Raw genomic sequence first — 17,522 nt, 5'->3', positions numbered from 1 at the left:
CAGAAATCCCTGGTTACTATGACGAATGAACACCAATGACGCAAGATACACTTGTCTTTATAAATCTTAGTGCTTTACAGAATAAGCCATAGAAGAACCAATTCAACATAGACATGGAAAACAAAGGATGAGTGAAAACAGTCAGTGACTGATTGCTGGCATATGTTTCGGTGAATGTTTCTGCCGTGTAGTCGTCATTAAGGTCAAAGCTGATAATAAATATATATGAGTTAGGTGGTAAATGAAAAACAGGATGACAAAGCCAAACTTTGTGCAAGAACATGCTTGAGAAATGCTTGACTGTTAAATATTTGTTGTTAAACACATCTTAACAACTTGGTTGACAGATAGAATATTTAGACACAGCATTACTGTATGGTTGACAGATTCCAAATTGCCCCAGTGTGGTGATGTCTGACTAGTATTTTTTGGTTAAAGACACATTTTGGATAGAGAAACCTGCCACAAATTAGCTCATTGTCTGAACCAAGCATTTGCTAAACTTGAAATTCAAATTACTTATGTATTATATTTTTTTCAGTTTGTAGGCTAATTCATGTGGAAGCGTTCTTCTGACTGCTTTAGAAACGTTTTAGTTGTCAATGTTGACAGTTGGTCTCAGACATAATCCTCAGCATACATGATTGTCACGGACAGATGATACTGATGAAACTATAGAATCCATAGGACATTAACCCAGAAAAGGCATTGAGGCCTACATAAGGGCTAGACACTAAATATTGATGTTATTGTAAAACATATAAAACTGTTAATAGGAGTAGGAACCTTCCCGGGAATGACAAAAGCTGAAGTACAAGGTACAAGCTTCTATTTCCCCACCCTTAAAAACACACCCAGGTCTCAGTTGTTATTTGTCAACTGTAGTTGTTCTTAAATTAATGTATGATCAGTCTCAAATAAGTCTCCAATTCTGTATTCATAGACATGTTCATTTATTCTCTTTCCACCATGGCGTATGAGACAGCCGTCGGAGGAATTAAGAAGTGCATATATCTTAATTAAGCAGGCAGAGAAGAGTCGACGGGAGTAGTTTATTACCCGTCTGTAAGCCAAATTACCTGGCCTTGGGCTGCATCCAAACACAGCAGTACTAACAACACATCTTCTACAAAAGCCCATCCAATCCCACTCTCCTTTTGGCTGAGACGCCCTCTGCTTTGTCCAGACATCCGAGGATCTGGGGGGAGAGGCATAAATGCTGTGATGAAGGAGCAAGTGTCATCTACAGGCTGACATATGTGACAGCTTTAGATGGTTCCAATGTGTGTCTGTGAGCGATGGAGGGAGAGGGGGTACAGAGGAGGAGGAGTGGAGATGGCCCCACTCATAAAACACCATCGGGGTCATAAAGCAACTGTGTGTGCCTTCATATCTTGTCTTATACCCATCACAACGTCTCGGGCGTCAGAAGTGATGTATGGCTGTTACGTGGGGTTCTGTTCTACCAGGACCCGGGGCTCCACCACTGTAAACATGATATATTTTTCTTTAAGTAAATGTGACAGGCTGCATGATGTTGATTTAATTGCTGTCTTTTATGTAACATATTTGTTTTCATCGACATAGGGTGGCCTGGGTGAAGAATAGCATGAGTAGGATAGGGGCCAGCCAACCATACCATGTGATCTATTATATCAATGATGCTCTATTGTTTAGAACCCCACCACCACCTCTTTAGTGAGTGGTCTACTGACCCCCTTCACATACACTATATATACAAAAGTATGTGGACACCCCTTCAAATTAGTGGATTCGGCTATTTCAGCCACACCCGTTGCTGACAGGTGTATAAAATCGAGCACACAGCTATACAATCTCCATAGACAAACATTGGCAGTAGAATGGCCTTACAGAAGAGCTCAGCGATGTTCAACGTGGCACCGTCAAAGGATGCCACTTTTCCAACAAGTCAGTTCGTCAAATTTCTGCCCTGCTAGAGGTGCCCCGGTCAACTGTAAGTGCTGTTATTGTGAAGTGGAAACATCTAGGAGCAACAACGGCTCAGCTGTGAAGTGGTAGGCCACACAAGCTCACAGAACGGGACCACCAAGTGCTGAAGCGCGTAAAAATCGTCTGTCCTCGGTTGCAACACTCACTACAGAGTTCCAAACTGCCTCAAGAATCTACATCAGCACAATAACTGTTCGTCGGGAGCTTCATGAAATGGGTTTCCATGGCCGAGCAGCCGCACACAAGCCTAAGATCACCATGCGCAATGCCAAGGGTCTGCTGGAGTGGTATAAAGTGCGCCGCCATTGGACTCTGGAGCAGTGGAAACGCGTTCTCTGGAGTGATGAATCACGCTTCACCATCTGGCAGTCCGACGGACGAATCTGGGTTTGGCGGATGCCAGGAAAAAAGTTACCTGCCCCAATGCATAGTGCCAACTGTAAAGTTTGACGGAGGAGGAATAATGGTCTGGGGCTGTTTTTCATGGTTCGGGCTAGGCCCCTTAGTTCCAGTGAAGGGAAATCTTAACGCTACAGCATACAATGACATTCTAGACAATTCTGTGCTTCCAACTTTGTTCAACAGTTTGGGGAAGGCCCTTTCCTGTTTCAGCATGACAATGCCCCCATGCACAAAGTGAGGTCCATACAGTAATGGTTGGTGTAGATCGGTGTGGAAGAACTTGACTGGCCTGCACAGAACCCTGACGTCAACCCCATCGAACACTTTTGGGATGAATTGGAACGCAGACTGCGAGCCAGGCCTAATCGCCCAACATCAGTGCCCGACCTCACTAATGCTCTTGTGGCTGAATGGAAGCAAGACCAAGCAACAATGTTCCAACATCTAGTGGAAAGCCTTCCCAGAAGAGTGGAGGCTGTTATAGCAGCAAAGGGGAGACCAACTCCATATTAATGCCCATGATTTTGGAATGAGATGTTCGACAAGCAGGTGTCCCACATACTTTTGGTTATGTAGTGTATTTGTCAGTGTCCATGAATAGCCTAACATTTTGAAAGAAGGATCGTTGTTGAACCACGTCACCATTAAAGGACGTCACTGTTAAAACCAATGATGTATATAATCCCTGGATTGCTGATGCTACAGTATGTATTGGCCAATGACAGGCTTTGAAGTCACTGGTCGGTCATATTGGCACTCCTCAGAAAAGCAGTCCTCAATAAGAATGAATGGAATTCTACAGTATTTCAATGTAATGTTTCAAGGACAAAATTACAGGTATTTAAGTATTTTTTGGTTGTAGTGGGGACAGTAACATTAGTACTGTCTAAAAATTATACTTTAAGGAAAATAAAAATAAATGTATTTGCATGTTAAGGTCATATATAATTTAAAAGTATGCATTAAAGTGACTGTAATAGAATAAATGTGGCAAAAACAAATGTAGACATGAATAAATGCATTTCTATAGCTTACAAAATATTTTTTACAACGGTTGGGGAGTGCCAAGGTGTGGTGCCTTCAAAACAGCGTCCCCTGGTATTCATCTAGAATGTGTATATATATATATATATATATATAAATCATTGGTTAAAACAAAGAGTGGGACCAACATACCACCTTGCCATGTGCCCTCCATTTTCCTTGGATGCATCAACCCCCTAGTTGACATCATTCTATGGGGCCGTTCTCAAACCACTTTCCGTGTTCATCCTTTCTGTGTTCATGTCTAAATGCAACATAACTTTTGTAGCAAGCATATTTGAGATTTATACTGTTATTAGATATTCCAGACTCTTGTGTTTTCTCATAAGTTAGCTTTTTTGCACTTGTTGTAATGTGGTAAACTGACATGTCATCGTGCCAAAATGTTATAGTGACATTTTTTCTTAATGTTTTCATAGGTATTACCTCCTTACCCCAATTTTTTGTGCTCTTATGGATAATGCCTTGTTACAACTAGTGCGTCTACATCCTAAACTTAGCAATGGGAGAGGGGGCTTGGCTTTTGCGTTTGTGTGTGATTAAAGGCATCAGGTTATGAGGGTCACTGCACTGCATCACTGATCTGATCTTTGTATAGTATGGATATGTAGATCAACCAACCTTAATGATATCAATATGCAGTACCTGCTCTAAGCTGATGCTTGTGAACAAGCAGGTTGCCTTCTCCCAGTGCATGTCAATGCTGTACTACTTGAACATGGGGTACTTTAATGTAGTACTGTATGAGGCAGGCTACTGTAGCTCATTAGACAGATAAACTGCTATTTTAAATAAGAATCAAAGCAAGCAAACCAGCGCATTACTTTTTCAGTATCAACTTCTAATATGAAATAATTTGAGCGCAGTGGAGTCCACACATGGTTTGTCCAACATACAACTATCCCCAGTGCTGAAAAGTTATCAAAGTTGTTTTCATCCATCTCTAGACCATTAGAATACCAGTATATGGAGGTTTTGAATGCGGAATATGGTACAGTAGTTATGGATAACTGAGGCAGTTTGGTTTATGGTCATATGTGTGCTGCTGTGGTAGTTTTCACTGGCTGTTCTCTTGCATTGATAAAAATGTTGGCAAGCTTAGGAGGTTGAGTCACCAAATCCAGACCAGAGGTAGTACCAAAACAGCGTTTACAAAAAAAGAATAAAAAATGAATAGAGTGGCTATTTTTCTCTGGGTCACAAAATGTATGTAAATATGGATAGTTTATATTAAAGTCCTCATTAATTATTTCATGATGTAATGTACTTTTTAAATGTTCTGAACTGAACTATTTTATATTGTATATATTTATGTTTTATTTTGTACTGCTCATTGTACTTGCTTTAATTTCGGAACAATACGAATAAAGAACAATACTGTGGAAATGTCTCATCTTCCCACTGCTATATTACTAGCCTCCTTGTCTGTCAGGGTTGAGTGTAGATGTGGTGTGGAATCATGCGCAGGACACACAGAGGCTTCGTACTGACGTCTTTAGTGAAGACAAAAGAACAAGCCAAACACGGCAACAGGCAACCAGGCAGGCAAGCGAACTTTACGCAACTCGGTAAAGTGCAAAAACAAAGGCGCACAAAGTGCGGAACTCTCTCTAAACTAAATACAGCGAGAACATAAACGAACTAGCACACAACGTGACAACGAACAATTACACACAACACATGACAAAACTCAAGAGAACTATATAGGACGCATAATGAACACTAACAAGGAACAGGTGTAACAAAACAGACAAAACCAATCAAACATCGAAACATAGAACGGTGGCAGCTAGTACTCCGGAGACGACGACCATCGAAGCCTGCCCGAACAAGGAGAAGGAGCAGCCTCGGCCGAAACCGTGACATTGTCCTTGTACATATCATCAAGTGGTCACTGGGCACTACACATTGTGGGTACATGGCGTCATCTAGTAAAGACAGTGCCAGATGCAAAATCAATCCTGTTTAATATCAAAGATTTATTTGCAAGTTACACTATAAAAAATATACCGTAGACATACCGTAAAGACAAAATACTGTATTGCCATGATGTTGAGGTAGCCTTCTTTCATCAGTCATATTCTCCATAGTTAAGTTAAAGGCTTAACAAGGTTGTTTGGTGAAGTAAAACAGGGTTTACAGGGTCTCTTAGCTGGCCTGACATTGGTCTCTGGGTCTGTCTTATTGCTGAGGCTGCTCTCTAGATTGATGTCCTTCATCAGGGGGAGCTACAGCTGATTGGCTACAGCCCATTCCCACAAACACAGCTCCACCCTATGGGGCGTCCATTTCTGGTCGCTGTCCACTGAGCAAGATGGAGGAGGTGGGTCAACAAACAACATCAGCATAGACTACAGCACGGGGTTTCCACATCCCAGGTACAGTATCTCCTGTCTCTCACACAAACATACCAGGAGGGGCCATATTGCACATGGAGCAATACTACAATGTTGCAGATAGATAATATTTGGACCCACTGAATATGTATCCACAAATGTGCATTCCAGTGCACAGACTCACAATCTCACCCAGTTGCTATCTCACCTTTGTTAAGTGTTTGTGTGTGTGAAGCCATCTTGTTCAGATAGAGCGCATAGTGTCTTGCTGTGTACTGGATGGGCCTCAGTCCAGGGATACTTTCAACAGCCTTGTCGGCCATGAACGCTGCTTGCTCCGGAGCTCCTGGTGCCAAAACAGCTGGAACAAAATGGACTGTCAGAGATAGGCCAAGTTAAGCTGTGCCCCTGACCAGATTCCGGATATTTCCTGAATATTAACTACAGGGTAGGGAACCCTCGTCTATTAAGGCTGCAGTGTGAGCTTTGTTCAGTGTGCTTAATCCGATTGAGTAGGCCTAAATCAATTTATCCCATTAAGAGCGGCACTGAACCAACTTTGTCTAGGTGACTTTTTTTCAACTTTTGATAAGAAGAAAAAATATCTAAAAAAGCATTTTCCACTCCAGACCCCTGCCCTGGCCCCTGGGTGCTGCTGACCTGAGGCGGTGGCTGAGCTCTTTAAGTAACCATCTGTCTTGGGTAACCATACCAAACGTAACATATCATACTAATTTGCATGTCCCGGATTCCTACTATTTTACGTCTAGTCTATGAGACCATGCTGGTTCAACAGTTAATGTTACAATTGTATGACATTTTGTAACGAGTTTTCGGCACGGAGGAGAGATTCGGAAATGGCAGCGAGTAGTGCGGATGGAATTGAGAAAAAGTTGGTGAGGCAACAGCTGTGCTGAAAGGAGAACAATAAGGGTGTCAGATAGTATGGAGCTGGAGGATGACTGTCAAGGTTCGGAATGGTCGGTAGTGGAAAGACATAGGAAGAAGAGAGATCGTGATACAGAAAGCAGTGGAGCATCTGGTAAAGAAACTATAAAGAGGGCCAAGGTAGGAAGCATGAGTAATGATGTGTTGGAGTGGAATGTGGTGATAGTGTTTGATGAGACCACAGGGCCTCACTTACACCCTATCCGACTAACTATTGCCATAGAGAAAGAGGTAGGTGAAGTCAAATTAGTTTGGTTCATTGGAAATGGTAGATTGTTGATATGTTGTGGTAGCCAGGCTCAGCAAGAGAAGATTCTGAAAATGGAAAAGCTTAATGGGAAGAAGTTTAAAAGCCATGCCCCTGGTGCTTATGCTAGATAGAGGGGAGTCATCACGGGGGTCCAAGTATCTATGTCCAAAGATGATATTAAAGAAAATGTGAAGGGAGGAAGAGTGATTGAGGCCAAAAGGTTGATCAGTAGGAAAGAAGGTCAAAGAAGTGAAAGCCTATCAGTGCTGCTGTGGTTTGAGAAGGTTATGCCTGGGAAAGTACAGATAGGATTCCTTAGTTTCAATGTCAGAGAATTTGTCCCATCCCCATTGCGGTGTTTTAAATGCCAAAGAATGGGACATGTAGCTGTTCAATGTAAAGGAAGGAAAAGATGTGCCAAGTGTGGAGGGGAAGATGATTACGGTGAATGTGGGAGCAATGTGAAGGTTAAGTGTTGTAATTGTGGGGGGAACATAGTGCAGCATTTGGTGGATGCCAGGTGCAGAGAGAGGCTAGAGAGTCTCAGAGATATAGAATGAGTCATGATGTATCATATGCAGAGGCTGTAAGACAGATTGGTGGAACTATAGTGTGGAATGATGGAGCTTCCATGGCTGCTCCTGTACTAAGTGGACCTAATGTCAGGGCTGGGTCATTCCTAGTAGGGGGTGCCTTTTCTGTCCCCAGGAAATATCAGTTCTTATTTAGTGTAAAATGTGGATTCCAAAAGGCTTTAAATATAATGTCAGGTGTCCTTTACCTTAAAAACACCAAATATGGATCCTGAAAGGGAATTTTATGCATTTTAAACACTTTTTGTCAGTGGATGTAGGCGTTTTTGCCATGTCCCCAGGTGTTATTTATCAACTTCCACAAGAAATATAAGCCTTACAATAATAACTTCTTTAACATCTTTCTTCATTATTTTATAGTTAAAGTATCTTTCATCAATAATTTTTTTTTCATGATTACTGTATTTTTTATTTTTTTATTTAAGATTTTCTGTGTGTCCCTGATACCACTTTCCACCCTGTTAGTTTTTTTGTAATTCTCCATTTAAGAAAACAACCCCTTCCTACAATGACACCATATTCAGGAAGTGTCATAATTTATTTGGTGGGAAAACAATAGTGCGAAGCTAAATAAATATTAACACTCAGTTTTATCTATTTGTCCATGTTTCATGTTGTTAGTCTGTATGTCACACTCATACATTTCCACCCTGTTGAAAAAAATAATACAATAAAAATTTTAAAATATGTTTGATAGAGAAGTTAAAATCTTGTTAATAATAATATGCCATTTAGCAGACGCTTATATCCAAAGCGACTTACAGTCATGCGTGCATACATTTTTTGTGTATGGGTGGTCCCAGGGATCGAACCCACTACCTTGGCGTAATAAGCGCCGTGCTCTACCAGCTGAGCTACAGAGGACCAAGTGTTTATCGTTATGCTAGCTCAATCTTGCTCACTCACGGAGCTATGACTAATTTAGGCTAAAAATGTCTACACTGTTAGGTTCCACCTGTCAGGATTATGCACCTAACAAATTGGAAAATGTCCCCAAAAATTTTTTACGGGCCTGAGCTTGATCAATATGTTTTTCTGAAAGTCAAGCATCCTTTTTCTGATAGAATATATATATATTTTTTTATATACAAACATTTTTCCAAAAGTAATGAGGTCCAAATCGCACCGCATTGTAGGAATGACCAGGCTGGTGTTTCTGCTTGTCCTGGCATGGCTTGGACGCCTGTTCAGAAATCTTGCACTCATGAATGTACGGTGTCAAAGGACACTTTGATAATGAATAAAGTTGACTTCATAGCTTTTATTAGGAAGGTTATCAATACGACTCGGGTTGTGGAAAGCAGAAATGCCAGGTTGAAGGTTATTGTGGAGATGGTAAAAGAGATATTGGGGGTAACAGATGTTAATTTGAAATGGTTGTTGACATGCTGAACATGTGGTGTTTCAGCATGATAAAATCAAGTTTAATGGGGTAGGGGGGTTGGGGAGAGTTTTTTGGGGGGAGGGGAAGGGTGTGGTAGAAATTAGTAGGGATTTATTTGGATTTTATTTTATTTCATGGTAGTACAGAATTGGCCAGATCTTGATTGATCGTACATTCCAGCACAGTAGGTGTCGTCATGCACTTAAACGATAGTTTGTGGATCGCCATGATATCGAAGAAGAAGAAGAAGCAGAATAAGAAGAATGATGATGATGATGATGATGATGAAGAATTTATTCCTTTTAGAGCACGTACTTCCGTTTTGTAATGCTTGTTTTTGCTAGATTCATGGGAATGACACTTACAACTTCCGGTTCTACAGTGCGGCGAACCATTTTTTTTCTTTCAGAAGCAAGGTTAGTCCTACAAAATTAGGGCCAATTATTGTGCACTGAAAACATTTATGTAGAGAAATAAGAGTAATTTTCTCGTCACAATAATGTTCTGAACATGTTAGTAAAAGATTTAGCGACATTGGTCATCCGACTGTGACGTTTCAACTAGCTACTTTAGCAAGCTAGCTACCTAGCTTTGTATCCGGCTCCCAGGTGATTTCTACCTGCATATTAGAAGATAAATGTTCGATATTGATGTGCATTCATTGGCTGTGTGTCTCAGTCATGTTGTGCTTGGTGTAAGGTAATTCTGAGAACATAAACATAAATTTGCATGACAGTCACCCTAGCCAGATGCTATCTAGTTTAGCTATGTTTATATCAACACTTCAAATGACAGTCAACTTCCCTAAACATTGCAAAGTTTAGTGGCTACATTGTTTTAAGCAATTGATGTTAATCTCAGACATATGCACCTTGATTTAGTTAGTTTGGTAGAACTGGAATTCATCACAAGGTTAACAGGCCATATTTATGTTTGTTTATGTTGTTAAACTCATGCTCTCCCATATACCAGACCTGACCATAGGTCGTGGTCATGCAAATGTCATCATCAACAATTACTCTGGCTTAGGGACCCAAATGTCAAAGTATGGTGTGTGTGTGTCCACAGACTGTGCAGCATAATTAGCTTTAGTGCAGAGTACAGCTGCATAAACCATAACAAGGCTCTCCCTCCCCTCCCCTTTCAGCACCTCAGTGTGTCATTCTTTGCTGTGGTCCAACCTCAACCAGGGCCCCTCTGTTATAATCACGCAGGACTCTGGAGAGCTGGGAGCATTAAGCAGTCCGTCATGCACCTCCGGCAAATGGAGGTGAATATTCTCTTAAGCCATTTTATAGAAGACTATTGGGTTGTAGGTAAGCCGTTTTGGCAAAACTAAATGTGAATGTTAAATCTCATTGCAATATTTGTGTCCGCACCAGTGATGTATCAGTGTAGCTACTCTTGAGAGATAACTTTGAAATGGCATATTATTATTATCTTGAAGAGTTGCTATGACAGTCAGGCTTTTTGTACTAGCTTGGACATCAGCACCTGAACAGGAAGGAACTTTGTCTCAGTAGAGACTGGTTAGGCCTTGGTTCTATCCATGGCTGGCTGGTTGGAGTAAAAACCTACAGACACTATTAAGTGGGTTACCTTTCTCAGCTCTATAACATGAACATATAAGTGTGGATGATTGTTGAAGTGGATGATTTCTTAATACAATTTTTGTACTTTTTAGATTTGTGTGTATTGTTAGGTATTACTGCACTGTTGGAGCTAGGAACACAAGCATTTCGCTACACCCGCAATAACATCTGCTAAATATGTGTATGCGACCAATACAATTTGATTTGTTGAAGTGATGATCATGTCCTTTTTCTCCTCTGACAGGACTGTATGAAGAGGCCTCCGTGTTTCTTTAGAGGCTGAGAGGACCACCGCTGCTATTTAGAGTAAGTCCATTGGAATGAATTAGAGCGAGATTACAGGGTCATATAAATATGTGACAGACCACTGCCAGCAGCACAGTTGAAGTACCAAACTGAGCTCTCCTCATAGGTGATAGGTGTAGTGCCATCTTCTGGTGGAACTAGGGGCATTCTTTTAGAATTTCCCAATATAATTTCCCAATAAGCTAGAAAGGCTTTGTCCATGTATTAGAAATGTGGCGGTTGTTGTTGAATACTGTCCTGGTTCTGACTTTGCCATTGAAAGCCAGTTATTTGCAATGTGCATTACCAATTTTTGTTTGCTTGTGGTATACCTCTGCTGCTTTGAGTCAGCACCTTCCCTAAACCCAACCGCCCTTCTGTGTCCCCAACCAGGCCATGGAGAAGATGTCGCGGGTCACCACGGCCCTGGGCAGCAGCGCCATCAGCGGGCGCACCATGTTCTGCCACTTGGACGCGCCCGCCAATGCCATCAGTGTGTGCCGCGATGCCACGCAGGTGGTGGTGGCCGGCCGCAATATCTTCAAGATCTACGGCTTGGAGGAGGAGCAGTTTGTGGAGAAGCTCAACCTGCGTGTGGGCCGCAAGCCCTCGCTCAACTTCAGCTGCGCCGACGTCATGTGGCACCAGATGGAGGAGAACCTGCTGGCCACGGCTGCCACCAATGGGGCGGTGGTCACCTGGAACCTGGGCAAGCCGTCGCGCAACAAGCAGGACCAGCTGTTCACCGAGCACAAGCGCACAGTCAACAAGGTGTGCTTCCACCCCACCGAAGTCTACATGCTGCTTAGTGGCTCCCAGGACGGCTACATGAAGTGCTTCGACCTGCGCAAGAAAGAGTCTGTCAGCACTTTCTCAGGTATGTGTGTGGGTAGTTGTTGCACTCTTTGAGGTTGAACACAGGAGTAACACCTTAAAAATACCTACCTACTGATGTCCAGGAATTCCTCTGGGCTACAAAACAAACAGCACCTTATTAGCTACCACTGTCTGAAATGACATTTTTCAGACAGTGGCTTAAACAGCACATATGACATGGTAATGAACCTGGCCTGAGGACATTATTTGAACTTTTTCTATGTTATTTCTCTCAGGTCAGTCAGAGAGCGTAAGAGATGTTCAGTTCAGCATGAAGGATTACTTTACTTTCGCTGCTTCCTTTGAGAACGGTAACGTCCAGCTGTGGGACATACGGAGGCCAGACCGGTATGAGAGGATGTTCACAGCCCACACCGGACCTGTGTTTTGCTGTGACTGGCACCCCGATGACAGGTAGGGAGAGGCTTTAGAGAAACTTTAGTGAAAGGCATGTCGATACATGTTGAAAAAACATTGATATTTGCATTGGTTGACCATTCATCTAAAGTGAATTTGCTTTAGATACAGTAATTGTTCTTGCTTACAGTGTGGCTGTATTGTACATTGCTAATGTATTGGCCTCTGTCTGCAGGGGCTGGCTGGCCACTGGTGGCCGGGACAAGATGGTGAAGGTGTGGGACATGACCACCAACCGGGCCAAGGAGATCTACTGCGTCCAGACTATCGCCTCGGTGGCCCGGGTCAAGTGGCGTCCAGAGAGGAAATGGCACCTGGCCACCTGCTCCATGATGGTGGACCACAACATCTACGTGTGGGACGTCCGGAGGCCCTTCATCCCCTTTGCCACCTTCGAGGAGCACAAGGACGTGACCACGGGCATCGTGTGGCGCCACCAGCACGACCCCTACTTCCTGTTGTCAGGTTCCAAGGACAGCACGCTCTACCAGCACATGTTCAAGGACGCCAGCCGGCCCGTAGACCGGGCCAACCCTGAGGGGCTGTGCTTCGGCCTGTTTGGCGACCTGGCCTTTGCCGCCAAGGAGAGCCTCATCAGTGGCGACGCCAACAGGAAGCCGTACCCGGGTGGCGACCGCCGCTACCCCATCTTCTTCTTCAAGAAGCCCGACCTGACGGAGCAGTTTGCCCACGTGTCCAGCGCCCTCAGCGTGTTCGAGTCATCTCTGGAGAGCAGGCGCATGGACTGGTTTGTCAAGACGGCGCGCCTCTACCTCCTCAGCGGTAAACCCTTCGCCGAGCTGTGCGACCACAACGCCAAGGTGGCCAAGGAGCTCAACAGACCTCAGGTCAGTCAGTCTGCCCCTTAGAGATGAGCTGTATTCATTTACATATATCTAATTCAACATTGTTGGGGAACTAAGTAGAGTTTTGATGATCAATAACAAACCTATTTCATATTTCCCCCACTTGAAGGTTTCCACTACATGGACGATGCTTCGGATCATGTTCTCAGACCCAGCGAACCTCTCAACGCCTGGTCCAAATCACATTGGCAAACTGGGCACCCTTCCTTTAATGAACAGGTACTTCCCACAGGCTTCACAAAAGCTGTATGATTGTGTGGACAAACTATAGACTAAAGTAATATCTTTCATCCTTTTTTGTCTGCCCTAGTTTCAGTATGAAGGAGATGGGGACGGAGAGCAGGCTGGACCGCAGTAAAGGAGAGAGCAGACAGGACAACATTCACCTAGAGCCTGGGAACTCGCTAATCAACAGCAACAACGACGGTGAGAGTAAACTCTAAAAACTCAAGCTGCTCCCACTTGACTGAAAAAATGAATAAACATAAACACTGAGTGTACTAAACATTAGGAACACCTTCCTAATATTGAGTTGCACCCCCTTTTGCCCTCAGAACAGCCTCAATTCGTCTACAAGGTGTTGAAAGCGTTCCACAAGGATGTTGGTCCATGGTGACTCCAATGCTTCCCACAGTTTTGTCAAGTTGGCTGGATGTCCTTTGGGTGGTGGACCATTCTTGATACACACGGGAAACTGTTGAGCGTGAAAAACCCAGCAGCGTTGCAGTTCTTCACACACGCAAACTGGTGTGCCTGGCAGCTAATACCATACCCCGTTCAAAGGCACTTAAATATTTTGTCTTGCCCATTCACCCTCTGAATGGCACACGTACACAATCCATGTCTCAATTGTCTCAAGGCTTAAAAATCCTTCGTTAACCTGTCACCTCCCCTTCATCTACACTGATTGACGTGGAATTAACAAGTGACATCAATAAGGGATCATAGCGTTTACCTGGATTCACCTGGTCAGTCTATCATGGAAAGAGCAGGTGTTCCTAATGTTTTGTACACTCAGTGTAGGTTCTTGTGAACTACATTTAGTAGTATGTGACTTACTATATAGACATTTGTCCCACTGTAGAGAATGAAGAGACAGAGGGAAGTGAGGGCCAGGCGGAGTACATGTTTGGTGACGCTGAGCTGGACGACGATGACCTCTACTCTATGGAACACGACAACCAGGCCGGTGAGTGTCTGACCCCTAAATAGATCCTATACATTCAGACTTGAACGTAGCCAATAGCCACCACTAACCTTACATGTCGAATGCCATAAAAATGTAGGTTTCAGCCATGATTGAGGGCTGGTCTATGATCTACCCCTAGTACTTTCTGAGCATGTTCTTCTCTCTGGTGTTTTCAGCAGAGGAGCAGGAGTACACGCTCCCCCAGGAGGCTTTCCCACTGCGCCACGAGATCATGGACAACCCTTCGGCGCCGGAGCACCTGCAGCAGGACAAGGCCGACTCGCCGCATGCCAGCGGCAACGAGGCGGAGGTCACGTGCTTGACGCCCATCGAGTCCTTCTCCCTGATCTCAATCTCCCAGCCACTGTTCAGCCCCCACCTTCCCGTCCACTTCTTCTGCCCCGTGGTCAGGGAGATGCTGAGCCATTACGCCGAGCAGGGCGACGTGCAGATGGCTGTCTCGGTGCTCATCGTCCTGGGCGACCGCATCCGCAAGGAGATCGACGACCTCACTCAGGTCAGAGCCAGGGAGATAACAGTTGTCATAGTGTTTTATTACACTATAATAATGTTGAGAAATCTATGGTCGGTTCCTGAAGTAGAATCCAGATTCTATGATTCTGCGTTGCATGAAATTAATTGGGATGCTCTTGAGAATTCTATTTAAATGATATAACATGGCTGATTTGGTTTACAAATAACTGGTTGATAGAAAAAATAATGATGGAGATTAAGAGTCTTGGTAATCTGAATATCCTCCAAGCTGGCAAAAATGTTGTTCATTTCGGCATGTTCTAATAATAGCGGTGACCCTATTTCAGGAGCACTGGTACATGTCCTACATTGACTTGCTGCAGCGTTTCGAACTGTGGAACGTGTCCAACGAGGTCATCAAGCTGAGCACGTGCAGCGCCATCACCTGTCTGAACCAGACGTCCACCACTCTGCACGTCAACTGCAGCAACTGCAAACGGCCCATGAGCAACAGGGGCTGGATCTGTGACAGGTATAACTTAAAACCATAACATATAACTTTGACCCACCTAACACAGTAAAGGGAAAGGTTACTAACCTATGAGAAACAAAATAGAGCTCAAAGTCAAGAGAACATTTGGAAGTTAGACCAATATGTCTTACCACTCAACCTCTTTGCAAATTCCCCAGGTGCCACCAGTGTGCCAGCGTTTGTGCCGTGTGCCACCACGTGGTGAAGGGGCTTTTCGTGTGGTGCCAGGGCTGCAGTCACGGCGGGCACCTGGAGCACGTGATGAACTGGCTAAAGAGCAGTTCCCACTGCCCGGCCGGCTGCGGACACCTGTGTGAGTACACCTGACCTTACGCTCCACCCCTGGCCAGCTGGCTCTCTGTGCCACACATCACAGTGCCTGGCTCACCCTGGCCTGGATCTCACACTCCAGGCTGGCGTCTCCTGAGACTGGGGTCCACAGGGGTCTGGCCATGGTAGCAAGATGGCTGCTATTGGATGACAGGTGGGTAAGACTGGAGTCCAATCCACTGAACCAGTCCGAGAGGAGAACATGTACCTACCTTATGGAGCACTGTTAAAAGTTTGGGATGGGCCCCTGCCCTACTCAGCGCTCACCTTGACAATGACAAAAACTCAATCATTTGTGAATATATATATATATATATATATATGCTGAGATGACCTTTATATTGTTTTTAAATTCGTCAGTGTATAGCTCAAACAGCTGGGCAGACCTCCATGTTCAGCACAGTGTTTTCTATGGCAATAAAACATTTAGACAGAAGCTCAGCTGTCTCTGTATTATAAACCATGTGAACTCGTATTACCCCAGTCAGTGACCTTTTGAATGGGACACATTGTCATAACAATGATTATGGAACAACCATTTTAAAAGGGATAAGTTACACTATATTAGACAGGTTAAATTGTGTTTACACCTTATTCATTACAATGTAAAATTAGTATTTAATAATCAAAGACTTGCTTAACCTGACCACCACTGTTTATGGCTGCTTGTCACTTGCCCCGTGTAGCTCAGTTGTTAGAGCATGGCGCTTGCAACGCCAGGGTTGTGGGTTCGTTTCCCACGGGGGGCCAGTATGAAAAAAAAGAAAAATGTATGCACTCACTAACTGTATGTCGCTCTGGATAAAAGCGTCTGCTAAATGACTAAAATCTAAAATGTTTTTTTACCATTGTTAGATGAAAAATAGCCTGGATAGTTCAAACCTAATGTACATTTTATCATTGAACAGGTTCACTGACACGATACAAAACATGTATTTATTGAGCTTATGATTACACACACGGAACACTACATTCACTGTGGTCATGCTTAAAGAAAGATGTGACCATAAATTACAATCAAATGGGAAGTTTGTGTGGTTCAGAGAGAAAAATATCCCAGAAAAACATAGTTAAACATTACAGAAGAGACTAGTAACATAGGCCAAGTGAAAGATTAACAATGGAGGTTACAGACATTGTTTCCCTCTATAGGGACTTTCTGTTCCAGACTTTACATTCAGCAGGATGTCACTTCCTAACATGAAACAAAACAAGTTACAGAATACATTTTAAGAAGATTTCTTGATTAATTTGAAAACCACAACTGATTTTAGGGGATTGCAGAAATACATTTTCAAAAATGATCAATTTACATTTATTCTCTTCCTGTCAATGATCAGATTAGTTAGAAACATGAGTGATCTTTAATTTGTTTGATCACAGCATGTGCATTCAGAAAGTATTCAGACCCCTTCCCTTTTTCCACATTTTGTTACGTTACAGCCTTATTCTAAAATGGATTAAATATATATTTTGCTCTCATCAATCGACACACTGCCCCAAAATGACAAAGCGAAAACAGGTTTTTACAAATTTTTGCAGATTTACTAAAAATAAAAAACAAATACCTTATGTAAATAACTATTCAGACCCTTTGCTATGAGACTCGAAATTGAGCTCAGGTGCATCCTGTTTCCATTGATCATCCTTGAGATGTTTCTACAACTTGATTGGAGTCCACCTGTGGTAACTTCAATTGATTGGACATGATTTGGAAAAGCACACACCTGTCTATGTAAGGTCCCACAGTTGACAGTGCATGTCAGAGCAAAAACCAAGCCTTGAGGTCGAAGGAAGGGTCCGTAGAGCTCAGAAACAGGATTGTGTCGAGGTATAGATCTGGGGAAGGGTACCAAAACATTTCTTCAGCATTGAAGGTCCCCAAGAACACAGTGGCCTCCATCATTCTTAAATGGAAGAAGTTTGGAACCACCAAGACTCTTCCTAGAGCTGGCCGCCCGGCCAAACTGAGCAATTGGGGGAGAAGGGCCTTGGTCAGGGAGGTGACCAAGAACCGGATGGTCACGCTGACA

At 43.4% G+C, this 17,522-nt stretch overlaps 1 protein-coding gene across 1 annotated transcript; it reads left to right on the top strand.

Annotated features, from left to right (window-relative positions):
- The first annotated feature begins 9,309 nt into the window (after nucleotides 1–9,309).
- Nucleotides 9,310–16,195, top strand: LOC121547215 (GATOR complex protein WDR24-like). Its single transcript, XM_041858369.2, has 12 exons — nucleotides 9,310–9,627; nucleotides 10,076–10,198; nucleotides 10,765–10,826; nucleotides 11,199–11,682; nucleotides 11,918–12,095; nucleotides 12,274–12,946; nucleotides 13,074–13,183; nucleotides 13,275–13,390; nucleotides 14,049–14,153; nucleotides 14,330–14,670; nucleotides 14,975–15,159; nucleotides 15,318–16,195. The coding sequence occupies exons 4-12, from the start codon at nucleotides 11,202–11,204 to the stop codon at nucleotides 15,484–15,486; spliced, it is 2,358 nt and encodes a 785-aa protein (XP_041714303.1). The 5' UTR covers nucleotides 9,310–9,627; nucleotides 10,076–10,198; nucleotides 10,765–10,826; nucleotides 11,199–11,201; the 3' UTR covers nucleotides 15,487–16,195.
- The last annotated feature ends 1,327 nt before the right edge of the window (nucleotides 16,196–17,522 follow it).

The sequence above is a fragment of the Coregonus clupeaformis genome, chromosome 31 (genome assembly GCF_020615455.1).
Source record: "Coregonus clupeaformis isolate EN_2021a chromosome 31, ASM2061545v1, whole genome shotgun sequence".
Classification (NCBI taxonomy): Eukaryota; Metazoa; Chordata; class Actinopteri; order Salmoniformes; family Salmonidae; genus Coregonus; species Coregonus clupeaformis.
Note: the sequence above shows the minus strand (reverse complement) of the source record. Positions and strands in the feature narration are given on the sequence as shown.